At 38.8% G+C, this 24,864-nt stretch overlaps 1 protein-coding gene across 1 annotated transcript in view; it reads left to right on the top strand.

Annotated features, from left to right (window-relative positions):
- The window catches only part of LOC140377127 (cytoplasmic phosphatidylinositol transfer protein 1-like), a 60,536-nt gene that overhangs the window by 29,997 nt on the left and 5,675 nt on the right, over nt 1-24,864 (top strand). The window contains exons 2-7 of the mRNA XM_072462438.1: nt 16,161-16,309; nt 19,105-19,193; nt 19,316-19,323; nt 19,555-19,626; nt 22,360-22,455; nt 22,938-23,093. Of these exons, the coding sequence (XP_072318539.1) occupies nt 16,161-16,309; nt 19,105-19,193; nt 19,316-19,323; nt 19,555-19,626; nt 22,360-22,455; nt 22,938-23,093 (570 nt within the window). The remainder of the gene's footprint in view (nt 1-16,160; nt 16,310-19,104; nt 19,194-19,315; nt 19,324-19,554; nt 19,627-22,359; nt 22,456-22,937; nt 23,094-24,864) is intronic.

Here is a 24,864-nt window from a genome sequence, read left to right as displayed (position 1 = left end):
TATATAGCTTGTTTCTTCTTTTAGTGTCAAGAGAAGGATGGGAGGTGCTATCTGTGGCATTGTCTCTGCTTCCTGTTGCTTTTGCTGTGGCTATACTACTCTAATTACTGCCCTTTCATATTTTTCAGTTTTTACTGCACAATGACATTTATTTAATTCAACCAGTTCATTTTGCACAAGATGTTGTTTAGTTTTCTGGTTGGCTCAAGTTCTTTGTTAACATCGTCTCTTTTATATAGTGCTGCATGTTCACACCTTACTCTGTCCAACCATAAATTATCAGCCGGGCCCTGGAGCAGCTCTGTGTGGTCTGATTCAGCGGGGCTGTGGCAAGCCCCGAGGGAGCAAGATGGAGTCCATTCAAGTCAATGGGGCGTGCTTGCTAGCGCATGTCACCACTTCGCCTTTAACGGCTAGCTACATCTCGTAGTTGTGTGGTCCGGAAGTCGCGTCAACTGACACGCCATAAAACGTCCAAAGACGGGCACAGAATTACTTATAAGGAGAAGGTAAAGTCAGCCTCCTTGATTCCTCTCTAGAATGTCTTTTGTCTTGTCTTAGCTTAGCTAGCTTGGCTTAAACCAGGGGAGAGAGTTTCTCTCTTCATCCTTCTTCTTGGACGTCTTGGATGGAACTGCTTAGAGTTTGATGGCCTGACTGGGATGGCCTGTGTTGTGCGTTTCAACCAAACTGGCCCCTTGGATTTCTCCGCCAATGTTCAGCCAATCGGAACACATCCTAGTGCACTCAGTCAGCTTCAGCCATTGGTAACTCTGATGAAGAGTATGCTTGTCACCATGTTACTAAATTACACAGATTAAACATCCACAAGACGGTTACAAATCAATGCAAACAATATTTACAATTCTGTAATAAAACGGCATAGTCTTTTAGCTGAGTTTTAGCTCTATACTTGGGAGAGAAAATGTCTGAGACTTCATTTTAATCCAGTTTCAAATTGAAAGCATTTTAGGAAAAGTTTATTATTCAGCCTCCGCTTGTGCCAGAGACATCATACAACTCCAAATGTCTGGCAATGCTTTGAGGTCATCTGCAGGTCGCTACAAACTACTGAGCTGATGTTACATTTGCCTTTGGATGATCTTTTCAAGTTTAATTTTTTGCCGCACTGATTTCTGAATTGAGCTAAATACACCAAATTTAGATTAAAATGTCACTTCAAAATGAAAATGCCTGACAGGTAATGGCATCAACCTTTTCAAAAAAGCTTTTAGATGTGATTGACACTATTTTCTGCCAAAGTGGGGGAGAAAAAAATAATAGTTTTGAATACTAAATAAATGAGTAATGAATGAGTATAGAGTAGAGTTGTCAGAGATTGTGTTATTGCGGAGGAGTAGATTTTAAAGTCAGAGGGCACAAGGACTGGTTGGTGTTGGATATTAAGATATTATGGAAGAACACTCATATAATTGTGACCACTGTGTGTACCAACAGCAAACCGCCTCAGTCACCATCTGTACATGCGGCAACTCTGGGATGCAAAGTGGGTGACAAGCCAAGCATTGAGCATATGGTCCTCCTGCTTTGAAAACCACACACAAAGTCACACGTGCGCTATGCTGCATAGTATAGTGCACTTCACACCATCCTCTTGTGGCACAGGCAGCAGCTGCGGACAGATCTGCAATTCATAGCAGCACACACAGGCTGACCTTCACCTCATTGCAGATAGCCAGGTTAGCAGGGATTATGGCCAACTCTTTCCTATTCTAAACTAGGAGTGGCAATATTGGCAAAATATATATATACACATTTTTATTTGGCTCATTTTAAGCATTTTTGTATTCAATAATATTATCTAAATGTATATACACTGTTCACCTTTATTCTAAACACTTTTGAATTTTTGCAAAGGAATGTAAAGATCTCCAAATGCAACATTTCTATAGCAATAATGAAAAAATAAGTTAAACATAAAAGAGACATTTCCTGGAACTTAACAGCGTGTCTTTAATGCCACTTTTATATTTTAGCCAAAAAGAGTAGTATAATAGGTCGTTATTTTTCGAAATGAAACCTACCAATTAATTACATTTGATATCAAATGGCCTAATGATGCAAATTAATTTAATATCTGTTTTTAAAAGTTGATTTGAGGTAGAATGTAAAGCTGACATGAGGTCAAGCACATCAGAACATCAGAACATCACACACTGGACTGCGATTGGCTGCATTGTGTTACATGCCAAAACCTTTTCAACCTTTATGTTGCACTTGCGGAAGGGGAAAAGATGAGTGTTGCAACATCTGTCTGCGCAGTGCTACTTTCTTATTTAGTCAGACAGGCCTGAAGGCAAAAGTGCTCTCCAGCCACGCTGCAATCTGAACGATGCAGGGTGCATCTCAGGCAAAGAAAGGAACCTTTCATAGCAACACGATTTGGGCCTGTTCATAAAAGGCTGACAGTGGCCACAGTACATGCACCTTTGCATTTATGTACATCTATTTCATTTCCTCATCAGGCTCATTTTTCTCCCCGTCTGCTGTGCTCTTCCTGTCTCACATGTCTAACACGGGGAGGCTGCACTGAAGGGCTTATGTGGCTAATTAGTTAACTCAAAAGTTTTGCGTCAGAGATTCAGCACAAGGCGGTGCTTGGGTACGGAGCCGGACTATGTATTAGAATTATTTTCATTAAAATTCATGCAATTTTCAACATAAACTAAAAAGTAGTTTCTGTGATAATATCATGTGGTCTTACTCTACAGATTAGGTGTGTCAAAAGTAACAATGCAACTGACCAATACTAAAACTACATGCTCATTTGATCAAGTATCAATACTGAAAAAAATGAAATCACTTTCTTGAATTGTTTTAAAATGGTCTTGATCCATATAAAAACCACTATAAGACCAGATATTAACTATTATTTTGTCTTTAAATGTCCATTTTACTGTAATTTATGTCATGTGTTTGCTATTGTCATCTAAAATAAACCTGTATTCATCAAGCTATATTCCAGTGCCTATTTTCAGATAAACATCCTTCTACCTGTCATGTAGCCTGTGTTTAGTCTGCATTTGTGTTCAGACTGCACCTGTGTGTGATGATGTGATGAATGCTAATGGCGTGTGCCTGTATGCCTCAGCTGGCCTGCCCTGTTACCTCCACTGACAGATCCTGAAATCTGACAGATATCACATCACATGTGGCAACCTCAGCAGTTTATTTCAATCCCACCTGTCTCTATAAAACAAATGTATTGTATTCTACGTGACTCAGTCTAAAAATAACTGCTATTCTCTTTGTAGGTGATGTTGTTTTTGTGCTCATTCTAGTTTTATGGGTTATCAAATTTTATCGCAATCCGGTTTTAGTGAAATCCAGTTGTAGCGTCTTATTGCTGTGCATGAGCAGTACATCATACAATGCATGCACAAACATTATCTGTTCAAATGCAAGACGGTCTGGAATAGCTTTTTGACGTAAGATCTTGGGTGATTAAATATCTGCAAGACTGTGCACAAGTGGAAAATTATCTTGTGAGATTTTTGTCCCATAACTTTACATTTAGCTTGGACAAAGAAAGTGTTAATCCAAAAATGTTACACTTTTTGAGAAGCAGTAGTTAAAAAGCAGTGCTACAATGATAGCAAAAATATGTAATTGAATAAATAATGTGTGAGGCCAATGTTGGAAACTGACAATTTATTTATAATGATATCAAAATAGCATTTTATTTTCTTCTTGTAGACCAAGGGTCACTAATAAACTTTCACCGTGGTCCAATTTGAGAACATTTCCGCCGAGGTCTGGAACTTCACGGCTCTAGAAAAGTGTTAAAACAGACATCACTGAGCTCCCGCGCAGTTAAAGCTTCCTCATGCCGCGCTGTGATCTGGCACACGGTGAAGCGCAGGACCCGGCCTCATGGTGCGGGTCGGGCTCCTGTGTGTTTGGAGCGATACAGAGAGAGAGAGAGAGGAGACGTGAAGACGCAGACTCCCAGTTCATTTGAAATCATTTCTTAAAACCCGCTCATCATCAACTCAAGGGGAGGCTGCACTGCTTGTTCTCCATGAATGAGGGGCTTATGCTGTTTGGTGTCAGAGGTTCAGGTCTGTATCCGGACCGGAGTCCGCACATTACTGACCTGTGTCGTAGACCCAATCTCGTATCTCATCTTGTTTTGTGAAAGTTGTGTCCCATCTCTTCTATAAGATTTCAATGAGTCGCCTGTTAATTCTGCAGAAATCTGTGCCGTTTCTCAGTGTTATTTCCCCTCTCTTACTTGTTAAAAGTTTGTTTGACATGAACAAATGTCTTAATAAAGTGTTGTTAAAATGAGTGATCCATGGATCTAAAATAACTGGAGAGAGCATTGCTAGCTTAAACCTGTGTGTTCGGCTGACAGGCCTCTTACAGCTTTTACAAAGGTCAAATTTTGCGGTGCTTTTTGCCTGTTTTCAAATCAGAAACTTTTTCATGCTTCAAAATGGTTGGTTTTCTTAGAAATAGCAACTCTGGCTCTGATTTGTTAAAACGTTCATGCGGGAGTGCAGGCTCGCATGTTCAGTGGCCAGAGAGCCACTGGATGTACTTAGCTACTAAAGGCTAAACTTGCAACACGTGCCTATTATTATTATTTATTTATCTTGGTTTTCTTTATTCGTATTCGTTTTGCCATATCGCCCAGCTGTAACTTCAGTATATTTGTTTCCTCACTGGAGGCAAGGCCTGACTAATTCTGTACATTGATTTCTGATCTTTAAGGTGTCTCTGGCATATGACACACACCTTGATTATTGTCTTCATGCTTTGCCCTCCTCTTCATATACACACTCTGATTACACTGCCGCTCCACTTGTTGACTGTCGGGATTATGTCGCTGCAGCCGTAGTATCTTCCTGGAACAGCTCTGCATTGCACTCCACAATGCGGCCCAGTTGATTAAATGTGCCCACAATAGAAGAAGAAGATTGTATAGTGGAGGGAGGGTGAGCCATAAGGGCAAATGAAACTGCAGTGGCACCTCAGCATATACTGTATAATTCAGCAGCGTCTTAGTATAGTCAAAATTGTGTTATGTTAACAAAAACAAAAGCAGGAGAGTTTTCGTGATTGGCATATCGAGTATAGAAGCCAAGATAAGCTTGATAAGAAAGTATGTATAAAATGTTTTTTATACAGGGAATGTGCAATTGCGCAAGATCTTCCAACATTCCAAACCCCCTTTTAGTTTAGTTGCACAGGACAGGTCATTAGTCGACCAAGAATGACTTTAATCGACTACAGGCCTACTTTACAGATTTAGGTTGGTTACCATATTTTTATAATTAAAGAAGACCTATTTGGCTTTTGTCTTCTTTATACAATGCCTGTGGATCAATGTTCATTTTAAATAAAACCATTTTGTGTGTCACCATTTACGACAATAAAATAGCTGCACAATGTAAGTAAAGAAAGGTGGGCGTGGCACAGGGAGCGGCGAAGGGCTGGACGGAAGGAGCATTTGGCGTCTTGTCCACAGGAAAAGAAAGGATTATGCTCATATGTGTATGGATCACTCTAAATACAACTTCAAGTGGTTAATAACAAGGGAGGACAACTATGCTATGGTTAAAAGCGCTTAAAAATAGTTTTTTTGCATAATGTGTCGTTTTTTTTTTTCAGAACAAGACGGAAAAATAACACAAACTGCGAGGCATAACATTTACATGGTTAACATCAAAACACACACAATTTAGACATTTGCAGACATCTTATTTGCTTTGTCACTACTTCAGCCTTTACATTTACCCTCCCTTAAGGGTTGTCAAAAATACATGGACACGAAAACTAATATTGATAAATACTCATTTGAAGAAGTATTGATATTGGACCTTTTCTCAATTGACCTTTGCCCACAGTGTTTGTAATCTGAATTAGTACTGTCATTATTGTAATGGTGAAGACGGCAAAGTCAAAGCATTTCATCAAAGTTATATTCAGAGAAATAACAGATTGATTGGTCATTTCTGATACATATACATAAAGCTTGTCCCTATATATCACACGTCGCCCTGACTTGCAGAATATATATCAATGTCAGCTGTAAAGCTAAGGTCACCCTGATTATTGAAGATGGTTTTCTTTTCTAACACAGTTTCAGAGATACCCATCTGTTCAAATTTCAAATATTTTCTTATATTGTTGGCAAGTGAAAGATTATTAGGCAAATGTTGCTGTTTGTTTCTTTCACCACATGACCTGTGGGGTTGCCTCAGGTCATGACGTTTGGATCGTGGTGAGCCCAAATCTCTGTGCTGTTCGGCTCCCAGGGGTCATTACAATGGCCGACTGCTGCAGAACCCAGTGATTAGTGTTTCTATTAGTGTAGCACACATGGAGGCCAAGAGGTGTGTGACCTGGGTCTTCACAGGCTGCACTCTCCCAGATTTAGATACTTTATTTGGCCCATTTGGCCCATTGTCTTTAATTATTCTGAACAAGTATGAAACTTATTTATTCCTAACATACAGGTGCTGTTTAAAATGAAATAGCCATTACATTATAATGTCTTGCTTTCTATTCCACTCCCTAGATTTGGGGTCAATTTCTCAAAGTATTTGTTATATTGACATTCTTACTTTGCTTTTCATCATGTACTTCAACCCTGAGCTTCTACCACTAAAGATAAAGTGGGTGCACACGTTTATTGGAGCATTATTGAGTGATGGTACAAGTATTAACTCCAACCACAGGGGATCAGTAAAGGTACAAATTATTCAGTTGCAGAAGATACCAGGTCGTTGTTGGAAATGAGAATAATTTCTCAATTGACCTCGATAAATTAAGGTTAAATCAAATAAACATATAGGCTCTTTTTATACCAATACCATCCTACGTCCAAGTGTTTGCACCAAGACCAGCGCAGCATGGTCGCCGCTCTGATGATAGAGCGCATGTAACGGGGCGACGATCATAGCTGTAGACAGAAAATGATTGTGCTCGTTCGCTGTCCGTTCACGCCTGACTTGCTTTATTACTCTCATTTATTTAACTGCGCTCTCCGTGTCATTTGGGCATGAGGCCTGATACACCACGGTGCTCTGCAATAATCCTCGGGCCTCTTCTCGCTCTAAACACTGCATTTTACTCATGTTGTCTTCTCAAAATTCAACTTTTGTAGCAATATTGAGTACAGAGAAATGAGAGGGACTTTCCATAGACCACATATTGATTTAAATGGTTTCCTCTGTTTTGTCATCTCATGTTTCACTGATGATAAAGCTTTCAAAAACGGCCAGACCACAATGCATACACGAGTGTGTCTGTCTGTCTGTCTCTCTGTCTCTGTCTCTGTCTCTGTCTCTGTCTCTGTCTCTGTCTCTGTCTCTGTGTGTATCTATGTCTATCTGTGTGTATCTATGCGTATCTATGTGTATCTCGTGTATCTCGTGTATCTCGTGTATCTCGTGTATCTCGTGTATCTAATGTGTAAGTGGCACTCATGCTACTGCCATCATGAGGATGAAAGCCGCATGTCGCACGCTTTTTAGGTGTCATAACAGTAACTTCTGTCTTCAAGTATCAACTGTTTTCATTTTCAATTCAATGCACTGTCTTTCGTGACCAACTAACAGCAGAGATGGGCCACAGCCTGCGGTGACGTCTTCAACATGGCGGTGACGACAAACAAGTCACATGACTGAAACCCATGTATGTCTCTATCTCTGTAACTATACTGTATATATCAGTTTGGTTTGAAAGGTGAATATTGAGTGCACTCTATAATAAACAAGAGACAAAAGTGAAACAAGTAGAAACAAATATGCCGTGTAATCTTTATTTTTATGTAATTTCTTTAAATTCAGTATCGCCCACCTCTAATTTAAAAATGGGTTTGGCATCGTTTGGCCTTGAAGAACACATACTTTGTCATTTTTGTTTTTAATCAATGCCCATCTTCAAACCAAAGTGTGTGTCCATTGAGCACCGCTGCAAGAGCTCTTTTGTCAAGTAATTTCTTGTTTTGCTCATGTCCAGGAAACGACACAGCACACCAGTCAGTGCAGGCTTTTATTTGTTGTTACCTAACCTTGCCTAGTAAGAATTTTGTTACTGTCCACTCACATCGAGTTTTCCAGTGATTGCACACACAAGGCAGAGAGGCAAGTCCTCAATATTTTTAGCCCTGATCACTTGAGCCTGTGATGAGGATTAAAATGGGCAAAGACATTTGTTTGGCAGTGATTTTAAGTGGATACAGCCCCTTTAGTCCTGTGCTTTTCTTTTCATTCAGACCACTTTGTTTCCCCCCCTCAACTCATGGTTACAGTGTATGATGATGAGAGCGCGTGCATTATTTACAGTGGCTTCAGCAGCACTCTGCGTGGAGAGCTGTTTGTAGAGGCACAGGCAAAGCTCCTGAAATGTCACTGAAAAGGTATTAATAAAAGAGATTATGAAAGCTTTATAAAGGACGAACTGATGCGTGTGAAATGACGACACTGTATCCATTTAGAAATGCAGTATTTAGAAAGCGGTTGTGGTTGAATGTCACAGTAACTATTCATGGAAACATTGAAACTTTGGTTTGAATTTCTTAACATAACATAGTCAAATGTTGTTGGTGATTTACTGAATTAACATCAAGTCCACCAAGCATTAGTGTTAGAGCTGTGCAACTTCATCCCATTTGAATCATGATTCAGTTACCGGTATTTCAAATTGACAGTGATAGGGCTGCACAATATTTGAAATATTTGCAATAGGCAACGTATCGATCCACAATCACAGTATAGATGTTATTGCGATATTTTAATAAACTTTGGACACAATAATTTCAAGATCAAATTTCAAGGATTTTCTTTTAAAGTATGACTTAATTACTAATATTACGGTGATGATACTACCGATATAGTCTTAGTTCTACCAATTCTCTGTTCGTAAAGATTTTAAACAGAATTCAGACTTTAGATTAGATTTAGATTTTGTTATGGGGGTCAAATGGCAAATATTAAAATTATGTATTGTTTATGTTCAAATAATTTATATTTAAAGCCATTTATAGTACTTAAAAGACAAAATTAAAGGGGGGAAATGGGCTTTCATTTTTTCTCATATCGCTTCGCCCTAATTATTATGCACAATGTAAAGTCCTGCCATTCATTTGCTTTGAATATGACATGTTCAGTGTAATTTTCACTTTCATCTAAACTTCAAGGGCAAGAGGGAGATTGTCTTTGCTTTAAAACCTGTTACCACCCACCTGTCCGCCGGCGAACATTTTCTATATCTCAAATATTCTCTTACATCATCACTTTTATTTCCGTGGTCAATACCAGCAAGCCATACATCATTTTAAAGCTTATTTTCTCAACAAAACGAATATGTCATTGATTTACATTGAATAATATGCCCCAAGAAGCAATTGCCAATAGTTTGTGAGAAAGTCTCAACTTTTACAAACGCATGTCCTACCTGTTTGCTGTTTATGACGGACGAAACGGCTTTAATTCTGTACATCCTTGTACTCAGTCTGTCCGTAAGGAACCATTGAAAAACAATATCCACTTGTATTTTTCCTGAAGTTATCCGATTTCGAGATATTGTCAAGTAAACAAACTTTTCTTCGTTTCTCGCCGGACGAGAATGCGCTTGTCCGCCGCATTTCTCCGTCCATAACAAATGACCTGTTTGACTTATACGATAGTGTTTGACATCGATCTCTTCCTTAGACTGTTACCTACAGAATGAGACCATCCACGAATTTTTCTGTCACCGGGTTTGTTTGCTACAGCCTCCGGAGGAAAAAAATTCGGCGCTTCCGAAGCGCGCGTCCATCTTTGTTTTTAGCCCTTAGCTTCTGCTAACAGGCACGCAGGAGACTTTGAGTGACATATTATTCTAGCCAATCAGGAGACCTTTTTCCTGATAGGCGGGACAAAGGGTTTATTTACACAGAATTCTCCCTGTTCTCGTGCGTAAGGCTCCGGGAAGGCTGTAAAGAGCCAGATTTCTCGGCAGGATTTTGCGCATAACGTTTTCTGAGTTTATTAGCCTTTTGGACGTGCATTTTGTTAGATATATGTATTATTATACCAATACAAAAATAAAATAAAAATATTATAATTTTTTTTTTTTTTAACCTCTATATGGGAAATTCATGGGTAAACTCATATTTACACATTTTCACATATTCTTTTTTTAGCGGTTATAATTGCTATTAGTGGCCTATAAAACATCAAAATGTATGTTTTATGATCATAGAGGTGCTAAAATTGTAATACAACAGTTTGGCACAGTTGGCACATATTTGGATCACTTGTTCCGAATATACTTTTTGATACAAAAAGGTCAACAGCACCAAAATGCCTGTTCCTAGAGATCTGAAACTTTACACAGTTGTTGTCAACAAGATAAACATCATGTACAGTGAACAGCATATGCACACAATGAAATATGTCATGCTCAGGACCATTACAAATTGACAATATTCAGGCGAGACTAAAAAAGGATGTTTTGTTTATGTTTGGGCCTCTGTAGTGTAAGTTCTGAAGCCCTGACAGTGTTCATGTGCACATCTGCAGAAACTAGAAGGCCTAAGCTTTCTAATGATGCATCACACTTGCATGTGGAACATAAGATCCTCTTTTAATAAGCAATGCCATTTGGGTATGTCCAACCATTGTGCACAGGGCGAAAATAGGTGGGTGGTAACAGGTTAAGTAAAGACATTTTACAAGGCTGCAACAGTCACGAGTTACTCTTAATTACTTCAGTGATCAAATGTAAGATGTGGCTTATGGAAAGAACATAATCAAGCCACATTTGCTTGATTCATGTTGTTAATCAAAAGCTGCTCTGATTTGGTGCTGATCTGTGGCACGTTCTGCCTCTTGAGTGCAGCTCCAGAGTGTAATCACACACATGATTGGGCCCTTGTCCTTCCAGAACAGGCATGCCCTCTGTCCAGCTCCATAATGACTGAGCAAGTCAACAATTATAAACACACTTTGAACTCGGCAATTGGAGAGTGTACACTGCCACAAAGCAATCACCATTTATTCTTGCAACATTTCAAGTTATTTTACCAATGCATTTTTGAATAACTCCAATCAGCCTTGCACATTTTGACCACTAACCAAAGAAGACATTCTTCGATGACTGTGTGATGGCTCAGAGTATTTGTAGATTGCAGTTCTGCTTTTGTGAGGTGTTTCAATTCAATTTCAATTCTATTTATTTTTGTAACGCCCAAAATCAGTGTTTAATTCTGGTTGAACACCGGTTGAACAGGTGTTCAATTCTGCTGTGGTCAACAGAGGTCCATTCCAAGTGCAATTATTTTAATCTCACTAATAAAGTACAGTACAGCTGCATATGTGAACAATACAAACCAGCCCCTCACCCCCTCTGACAGCCGCTGCCAGCTCGGGAAGCAGCTCTGATAAAGGTCAGACAGTGCAAACGTGTGGACTCCTGGAGAATACGACCATCGCTGAGCTCAGATTCATTACCATTGTCACACCATGTCACAGATTTAACACTGAAAAGCTGTAAAATGATCAAAAGACAAGCAAGGACGGGACCGAAAGTACAATGTATAATGATAGTAGAAAAAGCTTCAGTTGTAGTCATCTGGACTCAGTTTGAAAAAATAGACGTTTCGACTATCATCCAAGAGTCATTGTCAATAAAAGAATTTAGATCGAGAACTCCGATATTAATACTGTTCTGTGGTAAGACCCGCCCATTGGGAGGAGCCTTCCTGAAGTAGCAAGAGTTGTATCTACCGAGCTAGCCTATTCAGAATTTTAATGGGCTATTAGAATCCTCTTTGTCTTTGTGAGACCCTGGCTCACCCACCCTGAGTACCTGATTAGCATCTAAATGTCCTTGTCCTGGTCCTCTACCTTTCCAGGGGTTCAGTATCCCATTATAGATACCAGGAAGATTGAATCTTAGCCCTCCATTTCTGTTTAAAGAAGGTCTTTCTTTTTTAACAAAAATAGCTTCCTTGACTCCTCTTTCAAACCATCTTTTCTCCCTCCTTAAAACCTTCACCTCACCGTCTTCAAACGAGTGATTAGAGGCTTCAAGATGGAGATGCACGGCACTCTGAGGTCCTGAACTAGTATTTCTTCTGTGCTGATAAAGCCTCTTGTGTAGAGGCTGTTTAGTCTCACCTATGTAACGTTCTTTACAGCTTTCTTCACTGCATTGGATTGAGTAAACTACATTGCTCTGTTTTTGAGTCTGCAACTTGTCCTTAGGGTGAACCAGTTTTTGTCTTAAAGTGTTTCCTGGTTTAAAATAAACAGGGACTCCGTGTTGTCTAAAAATTCTCTGCAGTTTTTCCGACAGTCCAGACACATAAGGGATAGAAACACCCTTCCTTCTCTGTTCAGTTTCCATTTTGTCCTGCTTCTTGGTTCTCTTCACTCTGTTGAGGGCCCAAGCGGGGTAACCACAGGCTGAGAGGGCATTTCGGACATGTTTTTCCTCTTTCTTCTTGCCCTCTGAGCTGGTGGGCACACCTTGAGCTCTGTGTTGTAGGGTTCTGATCACTCCCAGCTTGTGCTGTAGTGGGTGGTTGGAACCAAAGAGCAGATACTGGTCCGTGTGTGTAGGTTTCCTATATACTTCTATTTGGAGTTTCCCGTCCTCTCCTCTGATCGTGGAACAATCAAGAAAGGCCAAGCGATTCTCCTTAGCGTCTTCTCTTGTAAACCTGATATGTGGGTCCACAGCATTGATGTGATCAGAGAAGGTTTCCAGCTCTTGTTTCTTGATTGTTACAAACGTATCATCGACATAGCGGAGCCACAGTTTTGGGGCTATGCCTGAGAATGAGGCCAGTGCCTTCTTCTCAAAGTGCTCCATGTACAGGTTGGCCACTATGGGAGAGACGGGCGAGCCCATGGCACAGCCATGAATCTGTCTGTAAAATTGTCCCCGGAATTGAAAGTAAGTGGTGTTCAGACAGATGTCCAACAGTTTGCATATGTGTTCAGGTGTCAGTTTGGTCCTTTCCTGTAGGGTGGTGTCTTCCTGCAGTCTGATCCTCACCGCTGCTACTGCATCAGAGGTCGGGATGCAGGTGAACAGGGACACAACATCATATGAAACCATGAGGTCATCTGGGTCCAGTTGGAGCTGTTTCACTTTATTCACAAAGTTGTGCGTGTTTTCCACATGATGTTCCGAATTCCCCACCAGCGGAGCCAATATAGTTGTTAAATGCTTGGCCACATTGTAAGTGATAGAATCTGTGCTGCACACTATGGGTCTGAGTGGAACATCCTTTTTGTGTATTTTTGGAAGGCCATAAATGCAGGGCATGGCTTCACCAGGATACAGTCTGTAATACAGAGGCCGGTCTATCGCTTCCTCTTTTTCCAGCCTTTGTAAACAGTCTATCACTTTCTTCTTGTAGCCACTGGTCGGATCTCTTTTCAAGCGCTCGTATGTGGTCGTGTCCTCGAGGAGGGTGTGGACTTTGGCTTCGTAATCAGCTGCGTTGAGAATCACAGTGCAACGTCCCTTGTCTGCTGGGAGGATGTTGATGCTATGATCTTTTTCTAGTGCTGAAAGTGCTTTTCTCTCTTCAGATGTGATATTTGAAGGAGGTGGTTTGGCACACTTCAGAGTCGCTGTGACACGTAACCTCAGGTCTGCAGCCTCCGATTCAGTCATTTTGTTGTTCCTAATTGCCGTTTCAGTGGCTGTGATGTAGTCCTCTGTAGGGATGTGTTTAGAGGTGACAGAAAAGTTGAGCCCTTTAGAGAGCACCTCCTTTTCTGCCTGTGTCAGAACACGATCTGATAGGTTCTTAATCCAATTGTTTTTGCTGGTCGCTAATTTGTCTGTCTCAGTTCTAATGTCTAGCTCGACCTCACCTGCATTCTTTTTGTTCAAAAGAATGTTGAACTTCTTGATCTGGCGTTCCTTGCTCTTCTTGTGCTGTGCTTCTTGTGCTGTCTGTGTAAAATTCAGCACTCTTTTGAAAACTTCTTCAGGGAGTATGCTGGTTAATTTCTCCTGTAAAGTTCCAGTTCTGTCTTTCAATTTATCAATTCTGACGTTGTTTTCCTGGATCCTTTCACTGAGCATCTGCATAAGGCTCCTTCTCCAAATCTTCTCTGCTCTGTGTCCTCTGACCGGTGATTTGATCTGCAGGCTCTTCGGGATCATGTTGTTCTGTCTGCATCTAAGATTGAACCTCAAGTGATTCCTGTTGTCTGCTAGTTTCCTGGCTACAGATTCGAGTTCCCGAACTAAATCCACTACAGCACAAGCTGGGAGTGATCAGAACCCTACAACACAGAGCTCAAGGTGTGCCCACCAGCTCAGAGGGCAAGAAGAAAGAGGAAAAACATGTCCGAAATGCCCTCTCAGCCTGTGGTTACCCCGCTTGGGCCCTCAACAGAGTGAAGAGAACAAAGAAGCAGGACAAAAGGGAAACTGAACAGAGAAGGAAGGGTGTTTCTATCCCTTATGTGTCTGGACTGTCGGAAAAACTGCAGAGAATTTTTAGACAACACAAAGTCCCTGTTTATTTTAAACCAGGCAACACTTTAAGACAAAAACTGGTTCACCCTAAGGACAAGTTGCCGACTCAAAAACAGAGCAATGTAGTTTACTCGATCCAATGCAGTGAAGAAAGCTGTAAAGTACGTTACATAGGTGAGACGAAACAGCCTCTACACAAGAGGCTCTATCAGCACAGAAGAAATACAAGTTCAGGACCTCAGAGTGCCGTGCATCTCCATCTTGAAGCCTCTAATCACTCGTTTGAAGACGGTGAGGTGAAGGTTTTAAGCAGGGAGAAAAGATGGTTTGAAAGAGGAGTCAAGGAAGCTATTTTTGTTAAAAAAGAAAGACCTTCTTTAAACAGAAATGGAGGGCTAAGATTCAATCTTCCTGGTATACATAATGGGATACTGAACCCCTGGAAAGGTAGAGGACCAGGACAAAGACATTTAGATGCTAATCAGGTACTCAGGGTGGTTGAGCCAGGGTCTCACAAAGACAAAGAGGATTCTAATAGCCCATTAAAATTCTGAATAGGCTAGCTCGGTAGATACAAGAGGGGAGTTTCTGTTGAAACAAACAACTCTTGCTACTTCAGGAAGGCTCCGCCCAATGGGCGGGTCTTACCACAGAACAGTATTAATATCGGAGTTCTCGATCTAAATTCTTTTATTGACAATGACTCTTGGATGAGAGTCGAAACGTCTATTTTTTCTAACTGAGTCCAGATGACTACAACTGAAGCTTTTTCTACTATGGAACACGCCTGGACGAATGAGGGATTACACCGACAATGTATAATGATGTGTATGCAATTTTATTGCGTACAGTTTTTGACAGTGATGTGACAAATACACCATATTGTATCTGGCCGATAATAAAAAACAATCAAACTCCAACAATAAAAACCTTAACTTCTCAAGCATCAGAACTAGCCCAGTTTTTACTGTCTGCTATGATATATACTTTGTCATAAATGGTACACATGCTCAATTATCAGTCCCAATCTTTTCAGTCAGCTGAGATGTTGGATTTATACAAAAAACTACATTGTTCAAAGGTATGACAGTATTTTATAACATGAATTTGGCTGAAGTGGTCCAAGTGGAAATTATTAATTTCTTTTTCTAATCAGTCGTTGTTACTCACCTTTCCCATCTCTAAAAGCCCTTGATCCCTTCTCCTTTGACAACTTTCATTATTTAGCATGTGTTTCTTCCTGCTCTTCACAGACTGTGCACCAGATCCTGTGAAGATTACGGACTAAATAGACCTTTCTATTGCGTCAAATGAAGACAATGTTATTATATGGACATTAATTAATAAACATTAATCAACTTGAGCTCCAATTACACATTTCATCAAAAGGCTTGTTCCAGCAATTGGGCCTTTTACTTTCCACTGTAAACACACCAAAGATTATCTAATTATGTTACACATGAAATAACCCATGGGACATGACTGAACTACAGCTTGTGCATAAGAAACTATGGTTTTGATGACCATAGAATTATTTATTTTTGTGATTTTGCGCTGTAGATGCATTTGTCTGTAATATTGTATGCATTGTTTTGAATTGAGGACTTGAATTGAGGAAATGACTAAATACATTTTGTGATATTAAACTTGTCTTTATCGTTTTTAAAGTAAATGTATGTGTCTGTTTTGTGTTTCAGTACCGGATCGGTCAGCTGTACATGATCAGCAAACACAGTCACGAGCAGAGTGACAGAGGAGAAGGTGTGGAGGTGGTGCAGAACGAGCCCTTTGAGGATCCAGTCCACGGCCAAGGACAGTTCACAGAGAAACGGGTCTACCTCAACAGGTCAGCCAGCTCCACTCACATCACCCTCAGTTTGTCAAAAGCATTGGTCCATTTGTGTTTGTTGAGTTACTTCCAGTTCAGGGGTATATCCTGTTTTTTTCAGACAAAATAACCTATGATAGAAAGGCCTTGTCTTATTGTTCAGAAATTGTTATGTTGGATGTGTCCTATATTTTATCACCAGAAAGTTGCATTTTTCTGTAATATGACCTTCATTTTAAAAACTCTGCGAATCAAAGACACAAGGTCAAGCACAAAGTAACAATGCGTGACTGCAACAGGATTTGACGGAACGGTGTTAAAAAGAAAAGTATGGATGTAGAAATGTCGAAGATCATTTGAGCACAAATACCTGCGTCAGCACTCGCTCGACTCAAAACCAATTCTAGTGAGTCAGCACAAATGTGCTCTGCAGTGGAGCAGAGTGAGCAAGGAAACTATTGCATTTTAATTTTTTTTGTAAAGCTTGTTGACTTACTAATATCATTCTATTTGTGGGTTTCAGGAAAATGATTCCTTCCTGATTGTAATCATTTTGTGAGAACCTTTCCCCATTCAAAATATATCATATTTTGATTTGAATTGTGTTATTAATAAAAACTGTTACATGTATATATCCGTTCTACCGTCAAGGCACTCATAGCGCTTTACATCAAGGAACCCATTCACACACCAGACACTATGGGCGAAGGACACAACGGCAGTATTCACCTGAGGCAGCTGCGATCGCACCTGTGGGTCCACTCTCCTGGTAGATCTGACTCTACAAGGCTGAAGAGCACTCGATCACTGAGCTACAGCCACCCCAAAATATTGTGTTGTACTAACAGAGGACCGTTGCTATACATATTAAATTCAGGAAGAAATCTAATGTCTGAAACCCATGAATTGCTTTTGAGCATGGTTAAAATTTGCGTACACATTATATCAACAATTGGAATTTTATCTCAACACTGATTTTTGTATGTTGATAATGAGTTAATTTTGCATCTAAAGTAGAAAATCTTCTCCCTTATCAACCCTTTTTTCTGTGCTCTTAACTTTTGCAATGGTTCAACAAAAAAACTAACAGTTGAACCAAATGCTAAACTAAAGAAATATACTTTTTTCATTCCAAACACCACGCAGAGCTGTTCAATGAGAGTCCATCTGTCTATGGGAATGCTACACGTTTGAATCAACCATCAGGGACTCGGGCTGGACATGCTCACAGTCTGCCAACGTCCAGACTCATTTTCTCTGTAAAAACCTGCCCATTCCCTCTAGTCACACAGTATCAGCATCATTGAGCGATTCGAGATTGGATATGGCATGATGGTGATGACTTGGACGCAATTACCATGTGTACTACTTTTTTAATACCAAATGCTAACATAGGCTTGTGTGAAAATGCTGAGCTGCCGCCCACTTAGCTTGCACATTTGGCAACGTGGGCTCCATCACAGCAGCTTTGTGGCGGAGATCTTTTAAAAGAACAAGGAGGGAACAAGCACAGGAATCAGCAGATGGAAGTGTGGGTGGAATGTCGATGTCTTTTGTTGAGGGATAGAGGGAAATCGAGAGCGAGAGAAGAGGTGGAAAAGGAGGAATAGGGCGAACTAGAGAAAGACCCAACACAACGCCCAAGACTGTTTTTACTCGGCCCTCATGCTGGGCGTGCCACTTCTGTCCAGATCAGGAAACCGTTTGGCCTGTCAGTCAAAGCCTGCAGATTTGATGAAGATTCAACAGCCGACAGTGAGGTTTCGATGGTCTGAAAATGAACTGTCTACAGATTTTTCTTATCCTTCAGTGTCGTTATAACCACCTGTTCAAACCTCACCAACGGTCAAGGACATTTCATCAGACATGAGACGAATGGAAAATATTGAATTAATTCAAGTTGAATTAAGTTAAAGTTCTTTCGGAAATTGACAAATTTGATCAACTTTGGTTCTGGTAAAAGGGACTTGAACGTTGGATTTGTTGTGCATTCGTTTTATTTATGTTTTATATGGTTTATAGTAAAACATTCTACTTTCAAATAAGTATAAGGGGATATTTCTACAATTGTGTGATTCATTTTACAAATATTTCATATCTGTCTAATATTAAACCCCAACTAATGCGCTACAAGACATTTTAACACATTTCTGTTGGATTGACATAATATCGCCTGAATATCATTAGCGGGAAACTCCCCAAAAATATTGAGATATTCATTTTTGTCAATATCGTTGCCCATCCCTTCCTACCGAGTACATAAATACAGTAGTTTGGAGTTTGTGAGACCCACGATGTCCTCTAAGGCTGTGCAAATAATCAATCAAATCATATTCAAATGGGTGTAATCAGCTTGGGTTTTATAATCAACAGATCTAAAGCATATTCCTTGCCAGTATTGGTATGTTATTTGGAGCAGAGTTCAGAAGAATTATTTAGATTTTTTTTATTTAATGGCATTAGTATGTTCATTCAATTTCTAGTAAAAGCAGTTTTGAAATTTCAACGACGACTAAAATCAACATTTGATCCAACAATACATGGGAAAGAGTAATTCTTTTGCCATCTTGCCCAGCCCTAGTTCTAGTATCTTTTTAGGAATTGGATTGTACAATACCATCTGTACTCGGGGCCATCTCTCCATGAATCAAACCGCTCTACACTTCATCCTCACAATTCATCCCTGAGAGCAGATTTTTCCTTTTACATGTGAAAACGCCCATCCATTGATTGTAGAAGCTCAAGCCAAAGTCATCTTATCCTCCTCTTCACCTTCTTTTCTCTCTTCTGTGTCTGTCTGTGCACCTCTGCAGTAAATTACCCAGCTGGGCTCGAGCCGTGGTGCCCAAAATCTTTTATGTGACGGAGAAAGCCTGGAACTACTACCCTTACACCATCACAGGTCAGTGTCACCTCTTGCCACAGACATCATTCTCCTCCTTTAAATGTGCTATCTGATGTTGAGGGCACAGTTTTAACTAAACTTGTTATTGTTTTGTTATTCATTTACATCTCAACTGGAAGAATACACGGTGAGTATATCTTTTTGTGTTTAATTTGTCCGTCACAAATGTATGTGAATCACTGCAAATAAAAGGATGGGATGGCAGTGTTGTGACAGCAGTGGAATGTCTTATTGTCACCATTTTTATGTGGGAGCTAAAATGACTCACTTTATTTCATGCAAGGATTAGTCACAAGTGTACATCTTGTACATGTTTGTAGTCATGACTTTTTTGTTTTTTTTTTAACCTTTTTTGCAGTGCTCATTTTTACCCAAGTTTTCCATCCACATAGAGACCAAATATGAAGACAACAAAGGCAGTAACGACAATGTAAGTATCCATGTGCTTTCGTAAGCGTTATTGCATTAAATTGTGAAACCTTTTATTTTTTATATAGAACATGCCATTTCTAATTGCTTATTTTAACGTATGGCACCAAGTAAAACGCTGATGCTTCATGAATAACACCATTTGGCAACTAGACCTAACAGAAATACAGGGATACAGCCAGCTATGCAGAAGCTTTGCGCTCCTGCCAAAAGTTTCTCCACTTGTTGGATAGACTAATTTAATTTAGGCAGTTGGCTATATTTTATTACACTCTGCAGTTTATATGGACATTAGTCATCCAATGAAAGGCTGCATTGCCATTGCCCCAGTATAAAAAATAGTTGTGCGTGGTAGACAAATGGCTTGAAATGTATCAAGGCATGAGACCAACACATTAGTGTATAATAGTGTGTAATATCAGGGAAATGTCAGAGTGCCAGGGCTGTGCCAGTTCTATAAGATCCCTCTGTGTGCCCTGCACAAGTGTCTCATCACAAAGTCATGTAAAAACGGATGGAAAGACTGCCTCGGTGAATCACTGGGACGTTATGATAGATGCATATAACACAAGAGAAGACAAGGTGATATATTAATATCCATCTAAAAAATTGAAAAAAATGAGAAAATGTTTCATCAACTAAGGCTTCTTTGAATGTGTTGAAATTCAAGAAGTAAAGGCTGCATAGCCTGTATATAAACTGATGATGATTGTAGCATTACAAATGAAGCAATTAATTAATCAATTACTCACTTTATGTTTCTGCTGGCGTACTCTCAATCATATGAGGTAATTCAGTCCAGAGACTGTGAAGATAAGGATCTGAAAGGACACTGCCAGGGAGTTTAAACATATATCATGATCATCATCAATCTATCAACAAATTAAAATGTATCATTAACTCAAGGACGATAGAAATGAAAAAAAATATATATCCGACCTGTTCTATTTTTCTGCGTGTAAGTGTGACACGGGGTCTATATGAGGCACAATCCATTCGGTCCTTCCCTTCTTTTGGTATCAGAGACATAATGGCTTCGGTCTGAGTTTTCTTAAGTGCCCAGTTAAAAGGTGCCAAAAGGAAAGGAGTAAGTGTGTCTTTTAAAGCTTTATACCACTCTGAGGTGAACCCATCACTCCCCAGGGATTTATTGTTCTTTAATCTTTTGATTGCGCCTTCAAAATCAGTAATTTTAGCTCTTGATTTTTTATTTCATTCTTCTGACATAACAGGCAAATTGAGTGTGTCCAGAAAGGAATTTATATCATCTTCTTTTAATATCGTCTGGAATTTAAAAAAAAAAAGTTGTTTTATAGTCTTAGTACTAGAACGTTTTGATCCACTCTCATATCTTTGTTTGGTAAATAGCATTTTCTTCATCATTAATTTCTCCTCTTATCTTTTTATATCTTGTAGCATTTTAGGACACACTTGACATGGTTTTCCTCCAACAATTACATTTTTTGTTGCAGATCTTTTAGCTTTTTCTCCCTTTTTTCTTTTTTCAGAGACTATGGCTATAATGTGCCCATGTCCTCTCAAGACTGCTTTAGAAGCAGTGTACAATCTTTCATCAAAATGTCATCGACATTCACCCAGTTGTCTGTGCTTATTTTCTCCCATTAATATACTTTTAATGTTATAGTGTTGTCGTCATCATGTTTTTTCTACATTGTGACATCGTGTTCTTGCTTTGTATAAGCGCGCACACGCACGCACGCGCGCGCACACACACACACATACCCACAGTCCCCCTCTCTGTCACGCCTTATCTGCTGCTTGTCAGCGTTTACCTCCTCCACTTGTGCCTCTCTCTCTCTCTCTCTTTCTCTTTCTCTCTCTTTCTCTCTCTCTTTCTCTCTCTCTTTCTCTTTCTCTCTCTGTCTCTCTCTCTTTCTCTCTGCAGCTCTCACGACTCACTCTTTCGATTTCCTGCTCTTATATGCACTGACATGTCACCTCATTGCACCAGCCAGTGCATTGCTTCTGCATTATAAAACACATGGGAAAAGTAGAAGATATTAAAATGCACAGACACCAAAATTAGATCGTACCACAACAAAGGCTTTTGCATGCATTAGATTTGTTCATTTCAAAATTACAGCAACGATTTCAGTCCAAGCAAAACACTAAATAAGCATCTCCTAAACACAATATACTGTGGCCTTGCTGTAATTTAATTGACCATGAATTACTTGCATGAATGTTATGCTGTTTGCATTCTGATGTGTAGACAAGGTCAGCAGGAAAATAACGCCCTGTGCAACAATAAGCCTATTAATTGTAACTCTATAATGCTTTCTCTTTGTGTGTTACATTTTTCTTCCAATATCTACCGCGTGCAATTTAACACAGAAATATTATGCCGCAAAAATCTGATAAAAAGGCGACTTATCTCCCTGGGACTGCCTTTGCTATAACAGTTAATGCTTCATAAATCTAGGCGCCTCTGACACTGCTATTACACACGTGGTCTATGTCCTTGACGCTGTGTGTGTGCGCGGGGTGAATATTCAAGATCATTATCCAACACTGTTCACAACTTTAAGTACATTGTGTGGGGCAGGTTTCCGTTGTAATGGATCTTTACGTTTACAAATTCTGTAAAGTAGCTTCTTATCAAAGTGTGCTAACAGATGAAACGAATTGGCTTAGAGTGCCCTCTGCTGGTTGTAAAGAGATTTATTTTTGACGCTCACCAAGACAAATGTTGATTTTTAAAATTGTTTTGCAGATCTTCGACACAGAGTTGAAGGACCAAGACAGGGAGATTTGTTTTGTTGACATTGCATATGATGAGATCCCAGAGCGCTACTACAAAGACTCTGAGGTAAGCGTCTCTCATCTCTACTACGTTTGAGGTATTGTTTAAGGAACTATGCAGGTAGGGATGTCAAAATTATCCATTTAGTCGATAATTGTGATTCATAATGTAACTAAGAACTCAACATTATTATCATGTTAATTGTAGGAAGCAACAATGAGTAATTTCAGTTCAGTCAAACCTTCAAAAAAATTAGACTACATGTCAAGTATTTATTTAAGTGTTTGTTAAGATTGTTACTTTGTCATTCAGAAAGTTTGATTTCATAAAGCTGGACTGGTGAAATAAAGACAATTAAGGGTTTCACTGTTCAGTCAAAATGGTGATTCTTCTAACGATATTCTTGACACTAAAACGTTATATCTATATGCAGGTTTTCAGTTGTCCTGGTGAAATTGTGTAATTCAATACGTACGCTTTGGGAGACAGTTTGACAAACAATAACTATGTGTAAACGAACTGCAAGACATTTCTGCTGTTCGTTGTAGGATTTGCGTTACTTCAAATCGGAGAAGACGTCACGGGGCATTCTCCAGGAGGGCTGGAGGGACACTCAGGAGCCCATCATGTGTTCATATAAACTGGTCACGGTCAAGTTTGAAGTGTGGGGTCTGCAGACACGGGTGGAGCAGTTTGTGCACAAGGTCAGGGAGAAGAATACAACATTATATTATATACTACTTCTATAATCACAATATATACATGTATAGCTTAAAGTGCATTTGAGAGTTTAATCTACAAATGTTACTTAAACATAGTTAACATAATTATATTTTAAGACTCGTTTTCTCTTATTTGATAATTTTGGTGAACTTCATAATTGTACGTCCTGGTTGGACAGGGCTATAAAGGTCACGCCATAAATGTTACATAGCAACCACACTGTAACTAAGTGGTTATTATTTGACCAATTAAAAAAAAAAAATCTTTAAACTCTTCTGTACTACTACTACTACTTACTACTAATAACTACTACTACTACTACTACTACTACTTACTACTAATAACTACTACTACTACTACTACTACTACTACTACTACAACTACTTACTACTAATAACTACTACTACTACTACTACTACTTACTACTAATAACTACTACTACTACTACTACTACTTACTACTAATAACTACTACTACTACTACTACTACTACTACTACTACTACAACTACTTACTACTAATAACTACTACTACTACTACTACTACTTACTACTAATAACTACTACTACTACTACTACTACTACTTACTAATAATAATAATAACAACTACTACTACTTACTACTACTTACTAATAATAATAACTACTACTACAACTACTACTACTACTACTACTACTACTACTACTACTACTACTTACTACTACTTACTACTACTTACTAATAATAATAACTACTACTACTACTACTACTACTACTACTACTACTACTACTACTACTACTACTACTTACTAATAATAATAACTACTACTACTACTACTTACTACTACTTACTAATAATAATAACTACTACTACAACTACTACTACTACTACTACTACTACTTACTACTACTACTACTACTACTTACTAATAATAATAACTACTACTACTACTACTTACTAATAATAATAACTACTACTACTACTACTACTACTACTACTACTACTTACTAATAATAATAACAACAACTACTACTACTTACTACTACTTACTACTACTTACTACTACTTACTAATAATAATAACTACTACTACTTACTACTACTACTACTACTACTACTTACTAATAATAATAACTACTACTACTACTACTACTACTACTACTACTACTACTACTTACTAATAATAATAACAACTACTACTACTACTACTACTACTACTACTACTACTACTACTACTACTACTACTACTACTACTACTACTACTACTTACTAATAATAATAACTACTACTACTACTACTACTACTACTACTACTACTACTACTACTACTACTACTACTACTACTACTACTACTACTACTACTACTACTACTACTACTACTTACTAATAATAATAACTACTACTACTACTACTACTTACTACTACTACTACTACTTACTAATAATAATAACTACTACTACTACTACTTACTAATAATAATAACTACTACTACTACTATTACTACTTACTACTACTTACTGATAATAATAACTACTACTACTACAACTACTACTACTACTACTACTACTACTACTACTACTACTTACTACTACTTACTAATAATAATTACTACTACTACTACTACTACTACTACTACTACTACTACTACTACTACTACTACTACTACTACTTACTAATAATAATTACTACTACTACTACTACTACTACTACTACTACTACTACTACTACTTACTAATAATAATAACTACTACTACTACTACTACTACTACTACTAC

The sequence above is a fragment of the Eucyclogobius newberryi genome, unplaced genomic scaffold (genome assembly GCF_026437365.1).
Source record: "Eucyclogobius newberryi isolate DKJ021-1_F unplaced genomic scaffold, fEucNew1.0.hap1 SCAF_4, whole genome shotgun sequence".
In the NCBI taxonomy this organism is placed as follows: domain Eukaryota; kingdom Metazoa; phylum Chordata; class Actinopteri; order Gobiiformes; family Gobiidae; genus Eucyclogobius; species Eucyclogobius newberryi.
Note: the sequence above shows the minus strand (reverse complement) of the source record. Positions and strands in the feature narration are given on the sequence as shown.